The following is a 26,405-nucleotide window of genomic DNA, read 5'->3' as shown; positions in this document are numbered from 1 at the left end:
TGATACTTAAAGGGTTGATGGTGGATAGGCAATGACAAACAATTAAAGATCGCATGGATGAACTTCAACAATTGTACATCCCTGTCTGGAGTAAAAATAAAACAGGGAAGGTGGCTCAACCATGGCTAACAAGGGAAATTAAGGATAGTGTTAAGGGAGAAACAGTAGATGTGGTGTATTTGGACTTTCAAAAGGCTTTTGACAAGGTCCCACACAAGAGATTGGTGTGCAAAATCAAAGCACATAGTATTGGGGGTAATGTACTGACGTGGATAGAGAACTGGCTGGCATACAGGATGCAGAGAGTCGGGATAAACGGGTCCTTTTCAGAATGGTAGGCAGTGACTAGTGGAGTACCGCAGGTCTCAGTGCTGGGACCCTACCTCTTTACAATATACATTAACGATTTAGATGAAGGAACTAAGTGTAATATCTCCAAGTTTGCAGACGACATTAAGCTGGGTGGCGGTGTGAGCTGGGAGGAGGACGTTAAAAGTCTGCAGGGTGAGTTGGACAGGTTAGGTGAGTGGGAAAATGCATGGCAGATGCAGTATAATGTGGATAAATGTGAGGTTATCCACTGTGGGGGCAAAAACACAAAGGCAGAATATTATCTGAATGGCGGCAGATTAAGAAAGGGGGAGGTGCAACGAGACCTGGGTGTCATGGTTCATCAGTCATTGAAAGTTGGCATGCAGGTACAGCAAGCAGTGAAGGCGGCAAATGGTATGTTGGCCTTCATAGCTAAGGGATTTGAGTATAGGAGCAGGGAGGTCTTAATGCAGTTGGACAGGGCCTTGGTGAGGCCTCACCTGGAATATTGTGTTCAGTTTTGGACTCCTAATCTGAGGAAGGACGTTCTTGCTATTGAGGGAGTGTAACGAAGGTTCACCAGACTGATTCCCGGGATGATCTTTCTGAATGGCGGAGCAGGCTCGAGGGGCTAGATGGCCTACTCCTGTTCCTAATTCTTATGTTCTTATGTTTATGGCGGGACTGACATATGAGGAGAGACTGGATCAACTGGGCCTTTATACACTGGAGTTTAGAAGGATGAGAGGGGATCTCAAAGAAACTTACAAGATTCTGACGGGACCAGGCAGGTTAGATGTGGGAAGAATGTTCCTGATGATGGGGAAGTCCAGAACTAGGGGACACAGTCTTAAGATAAGAGGTAGGCCATTTAGGACTGAAATGAGGAGAAACTTCTTCACTCAAGAGTTGTTAACCTGTAGAATTCCCTATCGCAGACAGTTGTTGATGCCAGTTCATTGGATATATTCAAGACTGAGATAAATATGGCCCTTGCGGCTAAAGGGATCAAGGGGTAGAGAGAAAGCAGGAAAGGGGTACTGAGGGAATAATCAGCCATGATCTTCTTATTGAATGGTGGTGCAGGCTTGAAGGGCCGAATGGCCTCCTCTTGCACCTATTTTCTATGTTTCTATGTAGTCGGTACTAACTGTACATGGGCAGGGATTGTGCCCTGCAGCTCTGACTTGCTGTTATATGCAGGATCACCGAGGGGATATCACATTAGCATGGGTGTCCAGGCCAGTACGGGCACATCACAGGCCAGCTTCAACCTGCTGGAAACTGCGGCTCATGGCTGCTTGATTCCACACATGAACAGGGGGTCCACTTGTGCCCTTCTGTCGAATGAACGCTGGGCCCTACTGTGATCAGAGAAGCGGGAAGCCCCAGCGCAGGGAGTCCATGTCCCCTTTGTGTCACTGGCCTTGGAAGAAGTAGGCTAGGCTCTGCCCCTTACAAGGCCGTGGGTGCTCTGAGCATCGACTGGGACCTCCCCACGTTCCAGGTCATGGCCTAATTCCAGGCTATTCTGAAGTCAAAGCAAGAGTCTGGCAGAATGGTCAGATAAACTCGAGACTGTGTGACCATGACAGTGACAGTGACTAAACGTTCTAGATGGTCTAGTCCTAAATAACTAAGCGCGGTGGATTGAGTTTCTGTTCATGCTCTATGTTGAGTTAGATCATCAACGTCAAGAGACATTACAATTGGCCCTAATGTACTAAGCCAGGAATGGAATACTTGTCATTTAGGCTTTGCTGACTGACCGCTACCCTAAAATCTGTTGCAAATGTACATCCGAACAAGGCCCAAGGATTGGATCAAGCTGTGCTATGATAACCCCCATGGTTAAATTCCTCGTTACAAGCTCCTGCCAATGCTCACACTGCGGTCACTTGGGTGGCACCTGACGTCCGCGGAAGCATCCCAAAAGCGCGAGTCAGACGAGAAGGAACACACAAGGGATTTAACCGTTTAAAATCTGGAGTGAAGGAGGCCGAGCGTTCATACAGGGAAAGCTACCATTAGAAAACTCCGACTGAACCGGTCAGCAATTTTAGTTGAGCAGATACCTTTCTTTCTCTCTGTCACTTTTAAGTGCAGATTCTCTTTTTTCCAAATCTCGATCTCTGTCGTGATTAGTTACTGAGGAGCTACGTTCAGAGTCTCCGGGCTTAGGCCACTGTGGTGGCGTTGGGAATGAAGGTGGCGTTCGATGGAGGCGGTTCCATGGCTCGTGAGCGTTGTTGAGGCTCTGCATACCTGGACCTTCTTTGTGAGCAAACATGCTGTTGGAAGCTGAGAAAGTGGAATAGGGAGGAAAGCACACCGATCAAGCAGCTGGCAGACGTTTTGAAAATAACATGAAGTACAAGTCAAAATGTTATATTGTAAAAAAAAACACTCTTGGAGCTGGGTTTGAAGCCCAGCCTCAGCTAGCATTAACACTCTGGCTTTCCACAGATGCAGAATTACTCATTTCCAATGGGGCCATCTGATGAGGCACCCAGTAAAGGCAAGGCACCTAGCCTAGATAGGAGATACACCACCTGACCGTAACTTCCACCACACGGCAGCACCAGTGGAAGCCGGCACTCGTGAAGCTTGAAGGGCTGAGTTACACCAGAGAGATCAACTTCCTGAAACACAGTCAACTGTAAAAACCCAGCCTAACGCGGACGTGCTGGTTGACAAAGAATGTTCACACCGACGGGGCAGCTGCAACATGACCTGCCCTGCGGCAGGAGTATCAATGCAGTATCACATCGGCAATTGCATCCTTCTGTTTAAAAAAAATACTTGGCACAGTATCAGCCAAGACATGTTCAGATGGTAACGGCCATTAAAATACCTCAATTTTGCATGAAGAAAATGCATTGGGGAGCAGCCAAAGCTGGTCAAAACAAGCAACTGTGCAGCTGCCCAAATAAATACATTATCTTAAGCAACTGTTTTGACAGCACAAAGAATAATGTTACTTTAGATTTACAATACAAACAAGTACTAACCAAGTGCTGGATTGCCTAATCCTCCAAAGGCACTGGTGCTAAGGTTTCCAAGGCCACCGTAGGTGTTTGATCGACTGAATGGATCTGAAAAAAAACATGGATTTAACAGGCATTCAGCCACTTGTAGAAAAGCCCGTCTTTGAGGTTTGAGAACACACATTTCATTTTTCAGACTGAATCTAGGTGGGATTTATGAAGGTTTGTTTGCAGAAGCAGCTCACTTTAAAACCAGGTAGCATCTTGTTTCCGACACTCAAAACGACAAAAATCAGCTGCCCATTAAAACTTGTCTCAACGGATACAATCCTTTCAAGAGCTGGTCAGAAAGAACGTTTACAGGCCATTTGAAATATAAAGTCTAAAGATGAGAGAACAGGTATTTTTGTTCTGCACGTGTTCATTTATTCAAATGCTGCAACTGAAAATATCCAGACTTTTGGGTTGAGCTGGTTTTCAGATCCCAGAGCTAGATTTTCCATCCACAGGCAATTCAAGAGTGGAACACCCAGCCCTCATGATTTCATGCTCAATTTATCTCTCACGGGTTTCTTATTCTCACAGGATTGAAAAAATGTTCCCATGTCTAACTTCCATTTTTATTTCTGACATTTAGGGATGATTTTAAGCTAACTTGCCGAGGTTTAACACTGCATTGTGACAAATTTAAAAAGTGAACTGCCTCATATTTCTCCCCATTTATTGGGGAAACACATGAAAACTATGGGGGAAATTAATTTAGGTATATTGTAACTGTCATTCAAATTAAAGCTACAACAGCGAGGGCCCAGGGGCAGCACGGGCCAGCCCACACTGCTCTGTGTGCACACTAGGTCCGTGCAGCAGAGCAGGTCTCCAGTCGTCTTGGGTAATCCTTGTCACTGGACCAAGACCTAGCTCTGTCAAGCCCGCGTGGTGGCTGGTGTGCAATGGCCACCCCACGTTAAAAAAATCCACCCACAGGCATCTTCCACCCTTCAACATGTAGTTCGGGATACGGAATATTGGGTCCTTCATTGAAACACCTGTGAACTCATCCCTTTTTGGTGTGGAAGCAAGTCATCCTCGATATGAGAGACCGCTTATGATGATGATGACAGCAGCTAATACATCTCCCATATAAAAAGACAGACTTGCATTTATATTGCACCTTTCATGACCACCGGACGTTTCAAAGCGCTTTACAGCCAATTAAGTACTTTTGGCGTGTAGTCACTGTTGTAATGTAGGAAATGTAGGAAACGCAGCAACCAATTTGCGCACAAAGCAATCTCTCACAAAGAGCAATGTGATAATGACCAGATAATATTGATGTCTCTGCAAGATCCTACAAATCTCCTGGGAGGACAGACGCATCAACGTTAGCGTCCTCGACCAGGCCAACATCCCCAGCATTGAAGCACTGACCACACTTCATCAGCTCCGCTGGGCAGGCCACATTGTTCGTAGGCAGACACGAGACTCCCAAAGCAAGCGCTCTACTCGGAACTCCATCACGGCGAAGGTGGGCAGAGGAAACGTTACAAGGACACCCTCAAAGCCTCCCTGATAAAGTGCAACATCCCCACCGACACCTGGGAGTCCCTGGCCAAAGACCGCCCTAAGTGGAGGAAGTGCATCCTGGAGGGCGCTGAGCACCTCGACTCTCATCGCCGAGAGCATGCAGAAAACAAGCACAGGCAGCGGAAAGAGGGTGCGGCAAACCTGTCCCATCCACCCTTTCCCTCAACGACTATCTATCCCACCTGTGACAGGGACTGTGGTTCTCGTATTGGACTGTTCCGCCACCTAAGGACTCATTTTTAGAGTGGAAGCAAGTCTTCCTCGATTTCGAGGTACTGCCTATGATGATGATCGTTCAGAGATAAATATTTTGGCCAGAATACATACTCCCCTGCTCTTCTTCATGGGATATTTTACGTCCACCTGAGAGAGCAGACAGGATCTCGGTTTAACGTCTCAAATGAAAGACAGCACCTCCAACAGTGCAGCACTCCCTCAGCACTGCACTGGGAGTGTCAGCCTAGATTTTTTTTGTGCTCAAGAATCTGGAGTGGGAGTTGAACCCACAATTTTCTAACTCAGAGGTGAGTGTGCTACCTACTGAGCCACAGCTGACACACATATATATAGGTTTAGAGAAAGGGGCCGTCACCAATGCTCCCTCCAAGCTGTGTATATGCGCAGCGATCGGGAAGATGCCGCGCAGAACGCTCACAAGCCATTCCCTTTAAGATACCGTGCACGAGCTGCAGCAAACTTAAAGGTGTCGCGCACCAAAAAATGTATTGAGGGGGAGCATTGGCCGTCACTACGCTCATCCTTAAGATATTTACAATTGCTACAGTGGAAAACTGCAACGTTGTGTGGGCCTATGTCGACACTGCACAGTCCACACACTCTGCTGCAGTAAGTTAAGTGAGTTGAAAATGGATGGTTCGAGAATCAGTTTTCCCACAGGCAAATTTATTCCGCTCTTGCCTCTTATTTAGAAAAAAAATATAAGGAGGCCACTAAATCTTTAATATATGTAAATAAACGTTAAAAACACACGACTGCAAACCACAATCGAAGCTTTTGCAAAACCCGTCGCATCTGCTGCTTCACTTCTACATAACTTTATCTTCAGGAAGTTAAAGTGATTAAATAATTTTGGGGAAAAAGGCAGCTGCAATATATACTTTCTATACCGTAAGACATTACAGGGTGAAAATATTAGCATGACTTCAATAGTAAGGTTAATTAAAGGAGCTAGGGCTAGCTCAAGTTACTAAAACCCAACATATGACAATAATTTTCTTAAGCATGTCGTTAACTAGTGTGTTTCTCATTTCCTCTCAATCTATAAAGCATTCCAATACTTGTGTTTGGATAAGGTTTAAGTTTCACATGGATATAGTATATTCATACACACAAATGTACGAAAAGGACGTAACACACAAATGTATGAGAAGGACGGAAAAAGACCAACAGGCCCATCCAGACAGGGCGCAAACACACAATCCCCTGACTCACCCCCAACCTCACTATCTCCCGGGAGCGGCAAGAATAGTGAAAGAAATCTGTGGCCAATTCAGGAAAATCTCTGGGAAATTCCTCTGCCGTGTGCGAGGTTCAGATAGTGTGCAGGTTATGCGTGTAAAAAACCCGCGACCATGAATGTGGTGGCACCTCCAGGACAGCTGCTTGGGAATTATAATGTGCAACTATTAATGTGTGACTGTTAGTCTTTGTACGGTTAGTGTGGCAGATGCCACAGACTGACATGGTGCAAGGCAAAGGGAAGTGGCACACTCACACTTCTGCATGTACTTTAACAAACTGAAGTGTTTTTCGATTGGCTGCTCGAGCAACTCACAGCATCATGGTGCAGAGGGATGTAGGTTTAAGTCTGTTATTTCCAATGCTTGCCACTTCCTTACTCGGGGGAAAATCAGCAGCAAGGTCACTGGCACATTCTCACATGCCCCCGAGTAGCTGACCGACAAACCCACAAAACACATTGCTCCTGTGCCCTCCTGGCAGGCAAACACTGTGCAGCGTCAGGAGGGCAGAGGCAGGATATTGAAGAGGTTTTGTAAAATGGTGTTCAGTCTAAAAAGTGCCTTCTAAGGATATCACCTATCCTACCCAAGATTTACAACCAGCTCATTCAGGCAGTGTGGTCACACTCATGAACCTACAAATAATTCACTTAATCTGGAAATGTGGCCAAGCGTGAAGTAACACCACAAGCACCCTGCCCCTGCCCATTATTCAGACCAACAACAGAGCTTGAACTCCTTCACGGCAACCGAGCCAAAGGCGGGCAGAGGAGACGTTACAAGGACACCCTCAAAGCCTCCCTGATAAAATGCAACATCCCCACCGACACCTGGGAATCCCTGACCAAAGACCGCCCTAAGTGGAGGAAGTGCATCTGGAAGGGTGCTGAGCACCTCGAGTCTCATCGCTGAGAGCATGCAGAAACCAAACACAGGCAGCGGAAAGCGTGCGGCAAACTAGACCCACCCTCCCCTTCCCACAATGACTATTTGTCCCAGCTGAGACTGTGATTCTCGTATTGGATTGTTCAGCCACCTATGGACTCATTTTAAGAGTGGAAGCAAATCTTCCTCGATTCCGAGGGACTGCCGATGATGAAATACAGTTCTGCTTGAAAATGGTCCGACATACATGGAACTCAGCTGTGGTCACCCTAGGCATTAGGCCATTGGTTTGCACAGTTATATGGAGCTTAGTGGGAAGCATCCCAGCTACCATCAATAATTTCCCACAATCCACCACGGACCTGGATGTTCCACATGGCTGAGGATGACTAGGAATTCAAAACCATGAATTGCAACGGTTGGGGAGCACGTCTTAGACTGCAAGCTTCAACTGCATTCGGACTTTGGGATTTCCCATTCACTCGATTCCGTACATATACAGTGCATTCCAGTGGTGTTACCGCTGCCTGGACAGGCAGGAGGGCCCGACCAGGAATTGAGTCTTCATCAGTCCCGAGCAGCGAAACCTCCTTCAAAAACAATTTTTGTGGTGTTCAGTGAAAAGATTGGGGCCGGTTTACATCCACGATTGTGTGAATAGAAAGCTGGTCTTACTGTGGCCTGCAGGAAATGGCCAAGCCGGTATTTAAAATTGGGGGTGTCAGCCATGGCTCAGTGGGTAGCACTCTCTCCTCGGAGTCAGAAGGTAGTGAATACAAATCCCACTCCAGAGACGTGAGCACAAAAAATTAAGGCCGACACTCCAGTGTAGTGCTGAGGGAGTGCTGCACTTTCGGAGGCGCCGCCTTTCGAATGAGGCGTTAAACTGAGGCCCTGTCTGCCCTCTCAGGTGCGACATAAAAGATTCCAGGGCACTATTTTGAAGAAGTGCTGGGGAGTTATCCCATGTGCCCTGGCCAAAATATTTATCCCTGAACCAACATCAGTATTATCTGGTCATTATCACATTGATGTTTGAGAGATCTTGTTGAGCTCAAATTGGCAGCCGCATTTCCAATATTACAACAATAACTACAATTCAAAAATACTTCATTGGCTGTAAAGTGCTTTGGGACAGCTGGTGAAAGGTGCTATATAAATGCAAGTCTTTCTTTTCTCTTTAATTGGGGAAGGGGGTGGGGAAGGGGGTATGAATAGGTCAGTCTCTCACACCTCCATGCATTTGGCGGGCGGGGTTGGGCAAGACCTCAGCCTTGCTCTTTGGGAAAAACAATGTCCTTGCTTCAGTGAGAAGAACAAGGCTGTTTCACAGATGTGGATTGAGGAATAGTCCCATCATTGCAACCTTAAGATACTGAATGAAAGGGTTTTTTTGTCAAAATTTTAATGGATTGAGGAAAAAAAAATATATGCAATGGCATACTTCTTTCATTTAAACGTTTGGCCCCTATGGAGACCTGTTCTGGTCAGGCTCCAAGTTGGTTCCACGTTGAAGTCTCCACTCTTCCATTAAACTATGCACTCTTGAGTGATTGCCAGTAAAAGTGTATTCACTCACTCCCAGCCCTGCAGTGATACTCACCGCCACAGCACTCCAACTCACCAACACAACACTCCAACTCACTTTCAAAGTGCTGCTACTCACGCACTTGGTCTTCGCGCTCGTAGTCGGTCTCATGCACTCATTCTCACTGCAGTACTCTTTATGGTGCTCCCATTCATGGACTCTATCCCTCACATACATGCTGGTCCCACTCACTCAAGCTCACAATGCCACCATTTGATCACTTCTACACACTTGGCACTCATGTTTTTTTAATATATGTGAACTGGACTTGTACCATTGCTTGCAATGTTTGCTCTTTTCCAGATCCAGAAACGTTCCTCTCACCGCCCCCCCCCCCACCCTCCACCCCCACATTCATTCACGGGATGTGGGCATTGCTGGCAAGGCCGGCATTTATTGCATGCTGCCCATGAATGGGGTTTCACTGGCAAACGACTACACAGTCCCTTGCTTCATTTTAATGGAGGTGTGTGGCTGCAATGTGGACCTGGCTTGAGCAGCTCTCTGTCAGAACCAGAAATAGGTCATTACAGATGCATATGAAAAAATGTTTTCATGATGGCAATCGCATTTGAAAAATTAAATATTGCCATCAGACTTTTTTTTTAAAACAGCAACAATGGAGGATGCCTTTACCCAACGCAATCTGTGGTTACGAAACAACCCTATTCCTTCAACTAAAGCAATGAGTGATTTTAAAATTGAAAAATAAATCTTTTTAAAAAGAGGGTGGGATTGCCAACCCGGGTGAGATTCTGGCTTGGCCGCTTCCTGCAGTGCCATTCAGCCAGGATTTTCCATGGCTATGAAATAAGCCTGCTCTTTTCACTAGACCCGCTCGAGAATTGTTCTCAAATCAAAGAGGCAGATCCAGCTGATGCAATCGGCCGAGCCAGTATCTTGTAACTGGATGTTGAAATGTTGGTTGGGCAGTCATTGCATTGAGCAGAGCTTCTGTTATTCGAGCCAAGGAACAGCATTGGCACTGCGTGATGCTGAGATTGGCCTGGTTATCTGAGCTGGGAGCTGCAGCAGGAACTGTATAACACCACCCCTGGAAAGAAAAGCAGCCGAGGGAAGAGCTACATTTAAAAAAAAAAGCTGGATTTTGCTGCAGCTGGATACAAGGTGAACAACTGCTCTGCCAAATATCATTAAAAGCCTAAGGTTGCACAAATCGGCCTCCCAGTGCTTACCTGCCAGGTGACCAGTGGGTAAATAGCTGCTGTGGTGATGAGGTGGAGGCCCAAAGGAGGTTGCAGCCGGATGCGCATTACCTACAAGGTAAAGACAAAAAAAAACCTTCTCGGTTAAATGAAGGATAAAGGAGTCAAGAAAAGATGAAAGCAACAATCCATCAATACTGTTAACTAGTCATCAGAGGATAGAGATACATAGGGTCATTTCAGTGAACACGTACATACAGTTCAAATTATTACTATATCATCAACCCAGGAGGCGTCTTTCTGTTGAAATGGAAATCCATTGAAACATATCCACTACTCTACTTCCACATGACTGATGGAGACTGTCATTTTCCAATCCACCAAGATTTCAGGACACATCTAACAGATGAGAACCCCGGTGACGGCTTTTAAATGAGATCGCTTACAAATTTTTGTAATGCACAGGACAGCAGCTAGGCGATAATGAAGATCCACCAGAGAAACGAGGAGAAATGCTGCAAAGTGGCAGATTGTTATTGAACATAGTGTTGGCTGGGCAGCCAACCATCTGTCTTGTGGACAGCCAGTCAAAGTTAACATGCACACCTCCTACAGTACCAGGAACATCAGCACATCTACAGCACCTGGAAGGAGCGAGGTGCTGTTCAATGTGCCAGTAGCGGCAGGATGAAAGCTACACACATCAGTGAGATTTTCACCTGTTGCCAATTTAGTCAACGTTGTTGTGTTGCTATATTTTATTGACTTTCAAGAAACCCTCATGAAATATCCAGTGCAGAAGATATCCAGTGACCTGCTTTTATGTTGTGCCTTCCACATGGTAAATATCCCGGCACAATTACAGGCGGCAAGCAGTACCAGAAACATTAGGAAAGATGGCTGAAAGCAGTGATAACTTATGCAGCAAAATGGAGGGAATTAGGAAGTTCTGAGAGTGGGACTGAAATGGAGGAAGGCTCGGTTCACTGATGATTGAGTGGATGGGGTGCACAAGACGTCAGATTCTAAAGGGATGAAGGAGATTAGCAGAGATAGGATGTGGCATGGCTATTCAGGTAAATGAGGAAGAGGATTTTGAATTCAATGCGTTGGGAATGGGGGCAATAGGTAAGCAGAACCTAGTTTTGGATGAGTTGGGTTTATGTTGGGTGGCAGCCATCAAAATCCATGCCATACTGTTGGACTAAGGCCAACTCATTATCTTAAATTATCAGCTTTAATCTAGACACACCATTTTATTGTCGATTTTAACAATTTAATTTGGACCCAGGTGTAATTAATATATGTAATGCAATACTGCCACTAACAAGATCAGACAAAAACGAGGAAGTTTGGATTGCAATCTCCCTTGCCAAGTGACTGCGCCAAGAACTAATGATGATGATTACAAGCATGGCTGGAGTGAATTAGAGCATCAAGCGCAGGTGGAACTTTAACCCAGGACCGTAGGGATGTGGTGGGAGCCTTAAACACCAGGTAAACTCCACAGGCTGAATCACCTATTTGGATGAAACATTCAGCTGACATTTAACAAGCAGGCTTCCCACAGATAAGTTGCCGATCTCAGCTTCGTAGTCAGGCAATAAACTCAGCAGGTGCTTTGCTAATGGGAGGAATGAAAAATCCTAAGACCTCATTTCTCAGGCTGCAATTTACCAGTCCTCCAGTGTGTCGCTGGCAGAAGTGACGAAGGTGATCGCACTTTCCCACTGTCCTGGATCCCAGGTTGCACAGAAGGCCACCACTGAATGAAAATACTCAAAATACAAGGAAATAGAAACAAAAAAAGGGGAATTAATCATTCCACATCATCAGCTGACATACCTGTGGTTGAGAAGAGGGGCCTGGCAAGGTCATGTGGGTAGGAGAATCCTGGGAACATTCCAGGCGCTGGTGGTCGACTAAACAGGTCCAGTTTTCCCCCTATTTCGAGTTTGTGATGGTCCATCGACATTTGTTGCTTTAAAGCAAGACAAACACCTTTAATATCATACATTAAAATAACAGAGCACAAGTAGTAATAATTATCCCACAAGAAAAACCTGTTCAAGCTACTCTCTGAGCTATTAAAATGGAGATACGGGCCAGGAAATTCCTCAGGGCTTCTCTTGATTGGTCACCATAATTTGCCGTAAACTCCATTTACATGGTGTAAATGGTTTTTCTGCTGATCCTCTGCCAGTCACGAGAATCTCCACGGGAAATACCGGCAAAGAATTTTGGACAGAATTGCTTAAAAGCAATGGTCACTCATAGTAGTTAGGTGGTTAGTATAAACTAGTTACATACATCGCCAAAATTTCACTGCTCTAACACACACAGCAGGTTTTAATTTACACCGATAGTTCACATATATATATGGAGAAAAGCATATAAAATTTGCCAGTCCTGGGCTTGTCTTTCCAATACCTTTAATTTTTGCTGGTGATGGTAGATTTGCCAGGCAATCTGCACATGAACAGCACACCATTTCCCAGGCTTCTGTAAGACACAAAGACACGATACATCTTAACAGACACATTTCAACCCGCATTAACGAAAACATGCAAATCCATAGGCCTATTGAAATAAAATGCAAAGCACCCGCATAAAATAGCAAGCAAAAAAAAAATTCTAAATGAACCATAGCCAAATATGTATGTGGTGAAGCTTGAAGCAAATATCTGACACAGGTGAGCTGAATGCAGAAATCCTTTTTAATTATACGGCAAGAGCTGGTTGTAAGTAGACAAATATGCAGACGAACGCAGACTAGAACAAAGCTATGTAATCCTGAGATAGAATGCGCCTTGCACATTGTATTTGGACTGGCTTCCTGCTCCCATGTTTGGGAAGGGGATGCCAGAACGATGCATATGGCTGAAAAAACGGTTTTGATTTTATGCAAGTGCTACTTTGGCTTTGAGTAACAATTTGCATTTCAGCTGAATTAGAAAGTGCTGAGGAACATCCTCTGTCCTTCATTTACTAGAAGAGATTTGGCTTCTTTTCTCATCGTGGAAAAAAAGCGATCCCTTCCTCAATCCAGGCAATGGAGATTGTGGTATGTAAAGGAAAACTTAATTTGAAGAATGAGAATCACTGCACCTATGGTGAGCAATCTTCTCCACGTGCCACTGCTCATTCTTACACAGATGTTCTATTTTAATGAGCAGGAAGGATCTGTTTGACTCGGAACTACAGCAGATGCCAAAATGACCCCGTCAAACTACACAGTGTGAAAAGGAGGTAGTTCCATAAGGCAATATTAATATGTGGATTACTCCTTGCGGCTGTCTTGTAGACATCTTCTACGTCTCACAATTAACGCATATTTGGGACACAGTTCTTCTTGAATGACCTTTAATCTTTCCCAGGGTGGTGAATTATTATTTTGGGATGGAAGGGAGGACGATCTTCTCCATGCTAGTTGGATATATTCCACAATCCACTTAGCCAGTCTTTGCTTTCTGATAAACTGACCCAATGTCTTGTCTTCACAGTTGACTGGATTTCCTATGTGCATAGCAGCAGACTGTGATCCGTGCATCCATAAGGTAGAATTTAAGTTCTCCTTCATACTTGAGGGCATAGAATTACAGAATGGTTAACACCTGAGCCCAATGATATTTGGATACCAGGTCTGGCATGAAATTAAGATGATGTCTGAGAACGTGTCTATCCTAGATAAGGCAGTCAAGTCATTAGAGTACACAGCCGAGCTATCTCTCTGACCGAGACCAAAGCCATCAATGTTATTATCTCCAGACCAACAGCATTAACTTATACAGGGAAATAAGCTCAAAAGGACACAAACATTTGTGCAAGACTAAATACTACTCACAAGCAGGAATCAGGCATTTTGCTCCTCCCTCCCCATCCCTGAATATCTATTTCACCACATATTAGGGACAGGAACACTGGCAAGGGCCCACCGAGTTCTTACTCAGAAGGCATTGTATAATGTTAGGACCTTGGGGAAGCATTCTGCGCTTAACACCATTGAAAAAAAAATGAACAAATTCTGTGGACCTCCCCACTGATAAACATCACTATTGTGGTGGTGTCTACCGAGAGAATGACAATTACTTTGGCATTCAAGGAGCGAGAGCCTGCCACTCTGTTATTACAATCTGCTTCCTTTTCTGGGAGGGTGGAGGAGGAAGAGAAGAGAAGAGAAATAAATACATCGCTTATCTTCCTCAACAATGAGCCAAACATGTTCCCAAACCAGTCAGAGAAGCACAGCACGGTGAACCAACTCTCTCTTCCCATCGTGACCCCCGCAAAAAAGAAAAATAGTTGCCGAGAGTATATTTTGAGGATAATGCAAGAAGTAGAGTTCAGCAGGATAACTGGGCTTCGTTGAGTGAATAGGGAGTAATTCGGGAGCTAGTCAAGTTTAAGAATAGAGACGATAATAGTGGTTATAACCATATGTACTCTGGGCTTCTGTCATTAATTCTCTGGCAATTCAAAGGGGAAGGGGAGATGAATTGGATGTTCAGGTAACCAAAGAGCTGGCAAGCTCACAAAGAGCCTGATGTGTGGGACCACAAACACTTTTGGTGCCACCAATGTCAAGGTCTAGCTCCACAATCCAGCCAATTTTCTGTTTCTGGCACTGAAGGATGTTATTTGATTTTGGATTTCCAGAAAAAATTCTTCAAAGAGGCAGAATATTTCCAGGACAGCCTTGAACCTGGCTTCTATCAAACTGAAGCCCTGGAAAAGATGCGTCTCCAGGTGTGTTAGGGTCTGAACTAATACTTTTACTCAAATTATACTTACGCCCAGTGGTTTTTGAGGTAGATTTACCCTTTTGAGTGGGAGCTGGAAGAAAACAGTAAACACAAATGAAACACTGAACTCTTCATGGATGAAACCATGTCAAAAATAGACGTCTTGATTTTTTAACAATCTGATCCATAAGTTTTTCCCTTGGCCTTCCATGGAATGGTTACCGAACTTGCAGACTGCAGAGAAGTGTTCAGTGGGAAGACAGAAAGCCTTGCTGGAGCTCATACAGATTTTTCAAGCCAGTACTTTTGCGAAAACTCCATTATTTGCGTTCTTAAGTTGCCAGAAAGCGAAGGAACTGCAATGTGTTTCGAAGGAAGGTTGTATTCACAATGGATGTACCACTACAGAAATAAACCATTTTGATGTGTGGGTGACCACAACAAACTCTCAACTGATGCTAACAAGCAAACAAGGCCTGAAGAATGGGGCCCTATATAGACCACAGGAAGGAGACAGGGCAGGTTCACTAAAAGCTTCCATATAATTTGTTTGGCTGGAACAATGCCACAAGCCAGATGGCAGAGAATCTAAGCATCTTGAACATTCTGTAATAATTTTAATTGTAAACGCACTTGCCATGTTTATTCATTTAGAGAGCTTGGGAGGGGAGTCACCACCAAGTTAACTTGTCCCAAAGTATTCAATTAAGTTTCCAAAATAATATGCGCGCAAATGCAAACATCATTAAAATCTCACAACCCGCAAGAGCAAACATAGTCATTTGATTACAGAAAACTTTAATTTTATTGAAACGTTTACCACAGTTTCCAAAGAACAGCAGTGTCCCTGCCTTGCCTTTTTATTTACAATGTTGATAAACGTGACTGAATTAGAAACACCATGGTCTGTAAAATTTGATGTTTGAGAAGTAAATGAACCAAGAGGATATCCATACTTCAGAATGTGTCCTAAGCTCATGTCTGGCCAATTAGAACCAATGAAGACTTGCTTCAACAAAGTAGGACATCTACAAAATAAATTCAATTAAAAAAAATGCCTCTTCATTACAAAAATAATTTACTCTTTTAGCTTAACATTTTCCAACATCACACACAATTCCCACAAGGAAGTTTTCTAATTAGACACTTCCCCAACGTGAAAGGAAATGTGTCAAAAATCATGCACAAGCATCCAAAGATGTTGCTCAGCCTGGGTTAACTCGCCCAGCCCTCTCTCCCACATGGAGGGAAAGAAATTAAGTCTTCTTGCCCTTGTTTCTTCCGGACCTCAAGGTTGAAATGCAGAATCAGGTGCATGAACATCCATACACCACAGCAGAAATATATCACATACAAGTGGCGCGAGAGTTCAAGTAATTCAATGGGATCCTGCCAAAAATTATCCAAAAACCAAGTAGCAGTAGGCAGTTTGAGCAGCCCACTTGAAATTTAGACCTAGCATTATAAACGGGTATTCAAAATATTATAACCAATGCAGGAAAATAACCTGTGACTTGCAATGTGCACACTTTTATAGATTCCATAATAAACAAGATGTCTGGGAATAAAAACATACTGCAGTTTAAAATGTGTGAAATGTTTTTATAAAATGATTAACCATTAAAAAGGTAGATCTCACTTACTCTTATTGACTGCCTGTAGGGGTCTGACAACTGCTGGAAAAGATGAGACAAGAAAGGTTGCACAATTATATTGACAGAAGCAAAATATTAATGGGAACCGACAATATAAAAACCATCTTGGATAAACTAATAAGACTGCTGTCAGTGTCTAATGCATTAAATTCACCCAAACGTAATCACTCAGCAGTAATTCAAAGGATTCTTGGGAAACACGCAATTCATTTTTTTTTTTATCAGATACAAATCAAATACTCATGTCACCATCAGTAAAAGGGTAAATTATTCTTTGTAACAGCACTTACAGATAGCAAAATAATGCAAACATTTTCTCAAAGAAGCTAAACTAATACGCGGCACATTATCTATGTCGGCTGTGTGTCACTGCTCATGTTCATCATCAGCCAAAATATATGGTGCTTTGCTGCTATAGATTACTGTGCACCCGATCTATATTAGTGAGTTTTCTGAAATATGAGCTATGAACAAATTTTGTGCTCAAGATGTTTTTATTTTCTCGGAGTTTTGTTTTCATTTAATCATCCCGATTCATTTCGAGTTAGCTTGAGTCCATGGATTTTGAACTAAATTTCGCCTTTCATTTGGTTGAAAGTTGGTGACAGAAATATACCAGCTTTCTGCAACAAGGCATCTCAGCGTCTGCACTAGCCCAGAACTCAGATGGTGTAAATACAAGAAGATTTCAGTGTTGGGTACCAAAAATAATTATCGTCTCTAGTTTCCTTAACTCCCTGGGCCAGTTGTATCTGCACTTATGTGTAACTTGACTTGTTTTAAGATGATTAAAAAGTGGGAAAAAGGAACACCTCCAACAATCAGCATTACCAAAGCTTTTACTCAAGACTTTTGGCAGTGATACTTATTGTTCCCAACAGGATCCACTGACATGAACCATTTTTGCAGTCCACATATCCCACAATGAAAAAGGCCTTTCAAATAATTGAAATCAACTCTGCATTTAATTAACAAAAAGACACGACACTCCCAACTGGATTTCCCCATGCAGTGAAATGGAACATCAATCCCATTCTTATTCATTACAACCCTTTTTTGTCTAAATGATGGCCCTCGCACCAGTAGGTTTTCTCGACACTACAACAGTGGCTACACTTCAAAAGTACTTCATTAACTTGTTGAGGTCCTGAAAGACGCTACATAAATGCAAATCATTTCCTTTCCATTCCTTTCAGTTTATCAGCAGCCTCTGGGCATAAAAGTGCTCTCGTTAAAACTAGGTCAAAAATAATGGCTCAGAGAATTGCTATTTATCAAGATTGGAGCACAAGAAACTGCAAAGCTATTAAAAGATTACTACTTAATACATCTATCTAATGATTAGCGAAACTGAAAAGCTGCTATTTATATCATTTTGCAGACATCCATTTTCAAATCCAGGTATGGGTTAATATTGGATAACCCCAAATAAATGACCTGGAATGCTGTATCTCACTCAACGTTTACTCAATGCAGAAAATGCACCAGAGGCAACCCTGAAAGCAGCAAGACTTCCCTCGGGAGGGCCTTCTGCTGTAAATAAAGATATTGACCACTGTTGACACATAGCTGCCATTTTGGTTGTGACCTGTGGGTGGATTTCTCTCTCAGATGATATACACATTGCTGGTCTGCACTGACTTTTTCCCAATATTGGGCAGACCCTGACTAAACGGGAAGTCAGGACTCTGCACTATCTGCGTGTCAGAATCTTGCACTTGTGTAGTTATCTGCTATACTTGAATTCATGCTGCAGTATAAATGGGAGAAATTCAGTGACCTGAGTTATATCCTAATGGAACCAGTCCTGTAAATAGGTACTAAATAGCCATGAAAACCAAGTTATATTGCTTTGTTGACTAGCAATATGGAAAGATACTTAGATTTATATAGTGTCTTTCACGACACTAGACTTCTCAAAGCCCTTTACAACTAATGAAGTACTTTTGAAGTGTCATCATCATCATCATCATAGGCAGTCCCTCGAAACGAGGATGACTTGCTTCCACGCCGAAAAGGGATGAGTTCACAGGTGTTTCAATGAAGGATCTAATATTCCAGGTCCTGAACTACATAGTGTAGGGTGGAAGATGCCTGTGCGTGGATTTTTTAAACGTGTGGTGGGCATTGCACCCCAGCCACCACACGGGCTTGACAGAGCTAGGTCTTGGTCCAGTATCAAGGACTAACCAAGGTGACTGGAGACCAGCTCTGCTGCACGGACCTAGTGCGCACACATATTGCAGTGTGGGCTGCCCCATGTCCCTCGCCTCTTCTGGGCCTCGATCACATCCCTCTACGAACTCTTGCCACTCCTTTGCCCTGCCCTCGCCGCTCCTGCTGTACCAGCCCACACTGCAGTCAGCCGTCGCCCTCCTGCAGCAGCACGCGCTGCTCCCTCCAATGGCCCTGGCCTGCTGATGCTGAAGTTTAGTCACTGTTGGAATGTAGGAAATGCTGCAGATAATTTACACACAAGCAAGCTCCCACAAACAGCAATGTGATAATGATCAGATAATCTGTTTTTTAGTTATGTTGATTGAGGGATAAATATTGGCGAGGACACCAGGGATAACTCCACTGCTCTTTGAAATAGTGCTATGAGATCTTTTACGTCCACCTGAGAGAACAGACGGGGCCTCATCCGAATGTCTCATCCGAAAGAATAGTAATGAATACCTGAGTGGAATGCAGGGCAGCACTTCCTCAGCATTGTACTCGAGTGTCAGCCTAGATTTTTTGAGCTCAAGTCCCTGGAGCGGGACTTGAACCCACAACCGTCTGACGCAGAGGCGAGAGTGCTACTCACTGAGCCACGGCTGACACGGATGCAAAGATGATGTAGTCAACACGATCATTAGGGAGGAATCAGGAATTTTAAGGATCAAAGTCAGATAAAGAGTGAGTAAACAAAAGTTTAATAGATTTTATGATTAAGCCTGGTCTTGCTTCTGTATTTCCACCCACTGGACGGTTCTGGCTGCTTGGTCTTCTCAAACACTGTGGCCAAGATGCTATCTTTCAAGGAAGAGATTTTTGATGAAAAATGCCACATGAAGATGTTATGAAATAGTTTGTTTGGAATAGGAAGGGCGATGACAGATTGAACAAGTTCATGGAGTTTTTAAATAAAACTTAGCTTGGAATAGTACTAACCGTGAGAACCTCACAGATTCTGCTAAAGAGGCGAGGAGTATCAGCTGTGGATCAGTGGGTAGTACACTTGCCTCCGAGTCAGAAGGTTGTGGGTTCAAGTCCCACTCAGGGACTTCACCACATAAATCTAGGCTGACATTCCAGTGCAGCGCTGAGGGAGTGCATCACTATCAGAGGTGTTGTTTTTTGGATCCAGGCATGTACAACCTTCAACAAATTGAACCATACAAGCAGCTGATGAGACTTTAAACCGAGGCCCTGTCTGCCCTCTCAGATCCCATGGCACTATTTTGAAGAAGAGCAGGGGAGTTATCCCCAGTGTCCTGGCCAATATTTATCCTTCAATCAACATAATAAAAACAGATTTTCTGGTCATAATTACATTGCTGTTTGTGGGAGCTTGCTGTGCACAAATTGGTTGCCACGTTTCTCACATTACAACAGTGACTACACACCAAAAGTACTTCATTGGCTGTAAAGCGCTTTGAGACATCCGGTGGTCGTGAAAGGCGCCATATAAATCCAAGTCTTTCTCTCTTTCTTTCCATAAGCAGTCACAAACAAAGTTTTGGGGCAAGTCAGAAATGTACTTGGGAGCAAAGTTCCCTTTAATGTTTTTGAGCCGCATGGCATGGACCATTTAAAATTCCATGCATGTGTGGTTTTTCTATTTAAAAATCGGTGAGCCAGCTGCACAGGAGATCCAGAACGCTGTGCAGCTGCCCAGCTAAAGGGAACATTGCTTGGCAGTGTAAGGAACTTTGGTCCTGCGCAGTTTAACTGCATAAGTGAAAATTCAACATGTATGTAATGCAATCATGGCTGAAGATTTCAGGGTTGAAAGTTATTAGTTCATTTACCCTGGGGTCCTTCTGAAGTAGAGTGTGAGGAACTGCTCCTTGTCTGCTTGCTACATCAATTGGATTGGAAGTCTGGGGAAAGACAACACCACATTCATATAATTAAAAATAACTACTCTGGTCCACTGAAATTGTTGCAGTGCAATGAAAAGGCCACAGAGTCATGGAGAAGCCACCAGGCCTAACGAATTCTGAATTTATGAAAAATGATATTAATATTTTAGAGTAGAGAATACTTTCTGTAACCATTATTTTGTAACTTAAGTATAAAGATATTAGATTCTGAGATGATTACTGTAAACTGCAAAAATATGTATCAGGGGGCGCAGCAGGGCACAGTTCTGCATCTGTGATGCCTTATTTAGAAAGTTTTACATTTTGGCTGTGCAAATGGGCCAAGTACTGAAGCCAGACACTTCCTCAGCATGTATAGAGAGACTTCGCAGCCATCTGCCCTCCCGGTCACAGAACAGTATGTCGGCGCTCAATTGGAGATGGAAATCCCTTAAAAATGAGGACAACCTGCCCGCCCATTCCATGCTTTTAAAGATATCACTATTACATTAAGAAGTGTTATAATATTGAGAAGCATTAACACTGCGAATCCCTTTAAAATTAGAATATTCATGATGAAATTGTCAAAACCGGACCAACAGCTATATCTGCCATTTCATTCCTTAAAGACTTAAGATAGCTGAAGGTGCACACAAAATATTAAAGTGTAACTTTGACAAAATATAAATCGTCAGCATCTGTGTGTGGATGTGTGCCACTTAGTTTAACAGAAATTGTGCTGATAGAAACCACAATATTTCAACAGTGATTACACCTCAAAACAACTTCATTTGCTGTGAAGTGCTTTTGGGACGTCCTGAGGTTGTGCAAGTCGTTCTTCCTTTTCTTTATCAGTATATGCAGAACATTCAAGTCATAAAAGTGATTGTTTATCACAGGCTTTTACTTTGAGGTTTGAACTGCTGATGTGAAACTGGTTTAAGGATGTTCACACCACAATTCTGACGACTCCAGGCATGTATAACCTTTGCTTTCTTCAACAAATTGAACCATACAAGTAGCTGCCTGATACAGCTCTGGGCAAGAAACTAATATTTTTTGAAATCAAATCAATACTTTTGATTTAAGTATAAAACCTCCAAATGGAATTACAACTTATATTTTAAGTTTGGAATTTTCCTGTAAGCTATATTCTGATAAACCTGTAGAGGTACCTTTCCTTGACTGACATTTGCCTTTGCACTGAGACCTGAATGCTCCTGAAAATGACAAGAAACCTGGAACTTACACAAAAAATAAAATATTAAAATGTCTCACTCAATAAAAATATTTATATGAACAGGTAACAGTTTCTTAGAATCTACCCAGAGCGCATTCATCAGCTGCTGAAGAATTACTTTGGAGGTAATGATGTCATTTAAGTGCTTGATTGAGTTACTGCCCTGCATTCCACTCAGGTATTCATTACTATTCTTTACATAGTGTTCATTCTGCAGACTGCAAAGTGTTTAATGCACTCAGAGATTTGAATTTACTGCTATATAAATATACACATATACATATATATATATATAAAATTGAAAGTTACATTTTTGAAACAGTTTCATAATTGATTATATGTTGCTGAAAAATGTGAAGTTTCATTCTGTTCTTCCTATGACCTTGAGTTAAGGATACTACACGCCTGTCCATGAAATTGCCATTTGCCTACACTACGACAGTCAGATAATGAATAACCTGTTATGCCTTTAACTGGCTCCCAGCTCAGCAAAGTGGAGTGCAAAGACAGTGAAATTGACTGAGGTAATCTGTCTCTCCCTACCTCAGTGACAGACGCTTCAGTCTGAAAAATGGAGGAGCACTCAGCAGCGCCGACCCAGGCAAACTTAATAACCCTGACTGATCATGGCAGCCCAGTGAAAGGCATTGTGCTCAGTCAGCATGAGCACACGTTAGTCAGGCCTTCAGGGCAAAAAAATCATCTGCTCTACAGAACAGGGTAATTTGCTCGTTTGAAATGGTTCCTACCATTACAATGCATCAGCCACAGGATTTTTGACTCCAAAGATGGGTCAAGTATTATTAACCTTCTGCAGTTTACCCTCAGGGTCTCCTCGTCTACTCAAGTTGGCATGTAAATTATGTGGAAATTTGCAGATCAAACCGGTCTCCTTTTGACAGATACATTATTTTCTCGAGCTATATGCCTAGAAAATGCTGTACTTACTGATCCCTGGTATAATCATAGGTTAACCACATCAATCACAGCGGGTTTACAGTAACCATTTATTAGCAAAGGTTAGGCAGAAAGCACAGAGCAAATCTCAACTTCAGATTTGATAATAATAAATTTACAATTCTTTGCTACTTTCTTTAATACTGTTGGGCAGTTAGGGGCGCAGTTGCCTCAGTCAGCTGACAAATTCTGCAGTCGACAGTAATTTAATTTGCCATTGCTAAAATTGAGGAGGGGTTGGGAAAGAAAAAGATCTGGCGTTGACAAGTCTCCCTTTCCAGTCCTGCCATCATCACCTCGAGAACAGTCACTTTTAGCATCTATAAAACTGATTTACGTACCTTAGGCTGAAATGCTCCCTGAAGTGACCCAAAGGGACCTGAATGTGGAATCATGGATGGCATTCCCGGCATTGTTGGAGCGTACGGTGGGAAGAACTAAAATCAACAAAATATGAAGAATTACATTCCGACTGAGAATCAGTCATACAATGCACAGGGTGCATACACACCAAGCACAAGCTACGCAATGACGCAATTCAGCTATTCAAGAACAAATGATCAATTGTTGACACCTGGCTGTCATATCTTTGCCACCATCTAAAAATTGTACTGCATCGGGTAGTGTTTACAACAAGCACTTAACCAGCTACAGGATATGGTGAAGTGTCTAACTGTGTCAAACGAATGTTTAAAGGATGCAACATTTAAATAATTTCACTGTATGGAAGACTCACAATATTTTTCATACTACACTAGAGCTGCTAGCATGAACATGGAGACACTTGAGCTGCATGTGTAAGAGAATGCCTCTGTTATCAAATAAGCATGTCCTGGATGCACAGTGACATTATACGATGGCTTTAGCAATCCAAAGGGAGAGACTGACCAAAGTGCATTCTGCCTTCAATTTGAAGTTCAAAATCACCTAATCTATATCTGTCTGGTCTGTTAGAAATGCAAATTGAAGCTAATTTGATGAACTGCAGATGCGTTGGAAACCACAAGAATAGAACCCCCAAATTGAACACACAAAATGATGCTTGATCAAAATGACATTTTAAAAAAAACTGTGGGCTCGAGCTCTCGAGAAACAGAGGGCACTCACACTCGAATGTCGATAGAAAGGATTTTCTATTTTTGGTGTATACTTTTCAAACTGAAAGAAAGAGGAAAAACAAGTTGTAACAGATTTTGTTTTGCCCAACAATTAAGTCACTGTCATTGTGAAGCTCTGAGGCTGTCAAAGTAAGTTAAACACATCCTCTGATCATCGTGCAATAACTGTACAATCAAAATATGCTCACGATTGATCAATATTATTTGCTAATCGTTTTCAACCCATCATGAACTATTCACAATTTTTTTTTGAAAAATCGATAAACAGCTTTTAATAATTACTCCTACATATTTCATCTTTAAACAATTAAGGGACATTAAGAAATGGAAAGTCTCCACACACAGCCATTTGGCATGGCAGCTGCTGCTGAATATAATAACTATGTATACAGAACACATGCATAATTTCATTAATTATAGCCATTACCAGATGTCTGCCACTTAGTCAGCATAAACAACATTAATCACAAAAACATACACTAGGTAGATTACACACACACTTCTTTATGACCGTAATTAGACCACATGGTACATTTTTTTGCATTAAAAATATTGAAAACACATTCTGCAACAAGCAGTTAAACTGCTTCTCGTTCTAAAAATAAATATATATTTTGGAAAATTTGGAAAAGGTTTTTTAAGGAAATAGATATACATGCAGCTTACATGTCTGGTGAGGGCGTGTAAACCACAACAAACTGAACTTTTAAACACTAGTCAGAGTAAAGTAACAATAACCAACTGAGCATTTATGAGCCAGATTCTGTAGGTATATGGTATACGGTGATTTTAATGATATATTCTCAACTCTAACTATGCTACAAAAGTAGCGTTTGTGTGTCAGAAGTTATAGGAATGCTAGTTTTCAGTTCACAGAAGGAATCTGTATAAAAACAGCACTGTGGACATATTTATACTTTATTCTTCCACACTTGGCTACTGTGCTATTTCGCTTTTGGTTTGTATGCATTGCCCATAAAGCATATATTTAAAGGTCATATTCAATTATTTTACACCGATAAATAAAAAGTTTAGTGCACTAAAATTTAAATCCTCAACTCAATAAGCACAGAACAAATGTGTCCCAAGGGCTAGAAAGGATATGCAATTTCTCTGTCTTTTGACCACATAACACTTTAAAGAAAGACTTGCATTTATATAACGTCTTTCACGACCATTGGATGTCCCAAAATACTTGAGGGGTATTGTTTGAAGTGTAGTCACTTTTATAATGTAGGAAACGCAGCAGCCAATTTGCGCACAGCAAGCTCCCACAAATAGCAATGTGATAATGTGTTTTTTTTTAGTGATGTTGATTAAGGGATAATTATTGGCTAGGACACCAGGATGGAGATAACTCCCTTGCTCTTCTTTGAAATTGTGCCATGGGATCTTTTACGCCCACCGGAAAGAGCAGACAGGGGCCTCGGTCTCATCCGAAAGATGGCACCACCAACAATGTAGCATTCCCTCAGTACCACAATGGAGTGTCAGCCTGGATATTTGTGTTCAAGTCCCTGGATTGGGACTTGAACCCACAACTTTCTGACTCAAAGGTCACCTTGGAACATTTTATCATGTTAAAGGTGTTATATAAATGCAAGTATTTGTTGTTGTTGATCAAGTTCCAAAACAACTCTTCTTGGAACTGTTGTCAGTTTGTGGTATTTTAAAATAGGACAGTATTAACTCAACAGTCATCAAATATTAAACATGTTTTAGGATACTATTCTCTTTAAATATTAATTGTTGGCAACTACCAAGCATTTGAAGTCCGATGTACTAGAATATATCTGGTTTTCTTTAAGAATCACATGAGCCAACCCGTGGTCACAATAGCAAAAGAGATGGAAGGAATTTTTTTTGTATGGGGAAAGGGGGCGGGGTGTCAAGAGATGCTCTACTGATCCTCACTTCCTGCCTGGGCTATGCACCATAGGTGGTGCAGTAGGCAGCATGAGTGGAGTCGGTGGCTGACTCGCAGTGAAATGAACAAACGTGTGCTGATGCGTGTGTTGATGCTGATGACACGCCGCCGTCAAGAATGGTGGTGGGGCGAGTGACCCCGCCCTGTCGGAACTCTGAACCAAAAAACAGTTGTTCAGCTTCTGCCTCAGCAGTTCGTGCTCTGGAAGAGAAAAAAGAAACACAAGGGCCGAGGGCCAGTCAGTTGGAATTAAAAAAAAGGCCAAATATTCACCTGGCATTCCCTGTTTCTGCAGGTCATGCTGTGGTGGTTTTCTACGTGAGGACTCATTGGTGGAGGTAACAGAGATGCCTGTGACAAAGCACCAATCAGAATTCCCGACTGAGGCTGACAATACATGATTGGTTGGTTGAATGATATCAACAGGCTGGTATCTAAAGACAGAAGAGAACCATATGAGTCATCCCAGCAGAAAACAAACTGGGAAAATGAGAAACACACACACAGTCCACCTCCCAAAGGAGATAGATAAGACGCTGTACTTGTCTCCATAGGAGCAGGCAGCAATGCCGCGCTTTGAAATATGCCCTGTCCTGTGGCCATCGACGAAGGCACCTTTGCAAGATACCTATGAATTTCCTATTCATCCGAATTGGAAAAGGGCATTGTGGGCTTTAAATGGGAAAGTCTACA

At 42.8% G+C, this 26,405-nt stretch overlaps 1 protein-coding gene across 14 annotated transcripts in view; it reads right to left on the bottom strand.

Annotated features, from left to right (window-relative positions):
* The window catches only part of fbrsl1 (fibrosin-like 1), a 908,758-nt gene that overhangs the window by 5,753 nt on the left and 876,600 nt on the right, over positions 1 to 26,405 (bottom strand). For 11 of the 14 annotated variants that reach the window (XM_070888104.1, XM_070888108.1, XM_070888112.1 and 8 more), the window contains 11 exons: positions 25,986 to 26,146; positions 23,775 to 23,825; positions 23,009 to 23,104; positions 20,417 to 20,488; positions 16,389 to 16,421; positions 14,795 to 14,836; positions 12,434 to 12,505; positions 11,849 to 11,984; positions 10,034 to 10,114; positions 3,324 to 3,407; positions 2,388 to 2,613 (listed from right to left, as the gene is read on the bottom strand). In XM_070888104.1, coding sequence (XP_070744205.1) covers positions 2,388 to 2,613; positions 3,324 to 3,407; positions 10,034 to 10,114; positions 11,849 to 11,984; positions 12,434 to 12,505; positions 14,795 to 14,836; positions 16,389 to 16,421; positions 20,417 to 20,488; positions 23,009 to 23,104; positions 23,775 to 23,825; positions 25,986 to 26,146 — 1,054 coding nt within the window. The remainder of the gene's footprint in view (positions 1 to 2,387; positions 2,614 to 3,323; positions 3,408 to 10,033; positions 10,115 to 11,848; positions 11,985 to 12,433; positions 12,506 to 14,794; positions 14,837 to 16,388; positions 16,422 to 20,416; positions 20,489 to 23,008; positions 23,105 to 23,774; positions 23,826 to 25,985; positions 26,147 to 26,405) is intronic. The other 3 variants (XM_070888105.1, XM_070888109.1, XM_070888110.1) reach the window with 3 other exon arrangements.

The sequence above is a fragment of the Pristiophorus japonicus genome, chromosome 8 (genome assembly GCF_044704955.1).
Source record: "Pristiophorus japonicus isolate sPriJap1 chromosome 8, sPriJap1.hap1, whole genome shotgun sequence".
Classification (NCBI taxonomy): Eukaryota; Metazoa; Chordata; class Chondrichthyes; family Pristiophoridae; genus Pristiophorus; species Pristiophorus japonicus.
Note: the sequence above shows the minus strand (reverse complement) of the source record. Positions and strands in the feature narration are given on the sequence as shown.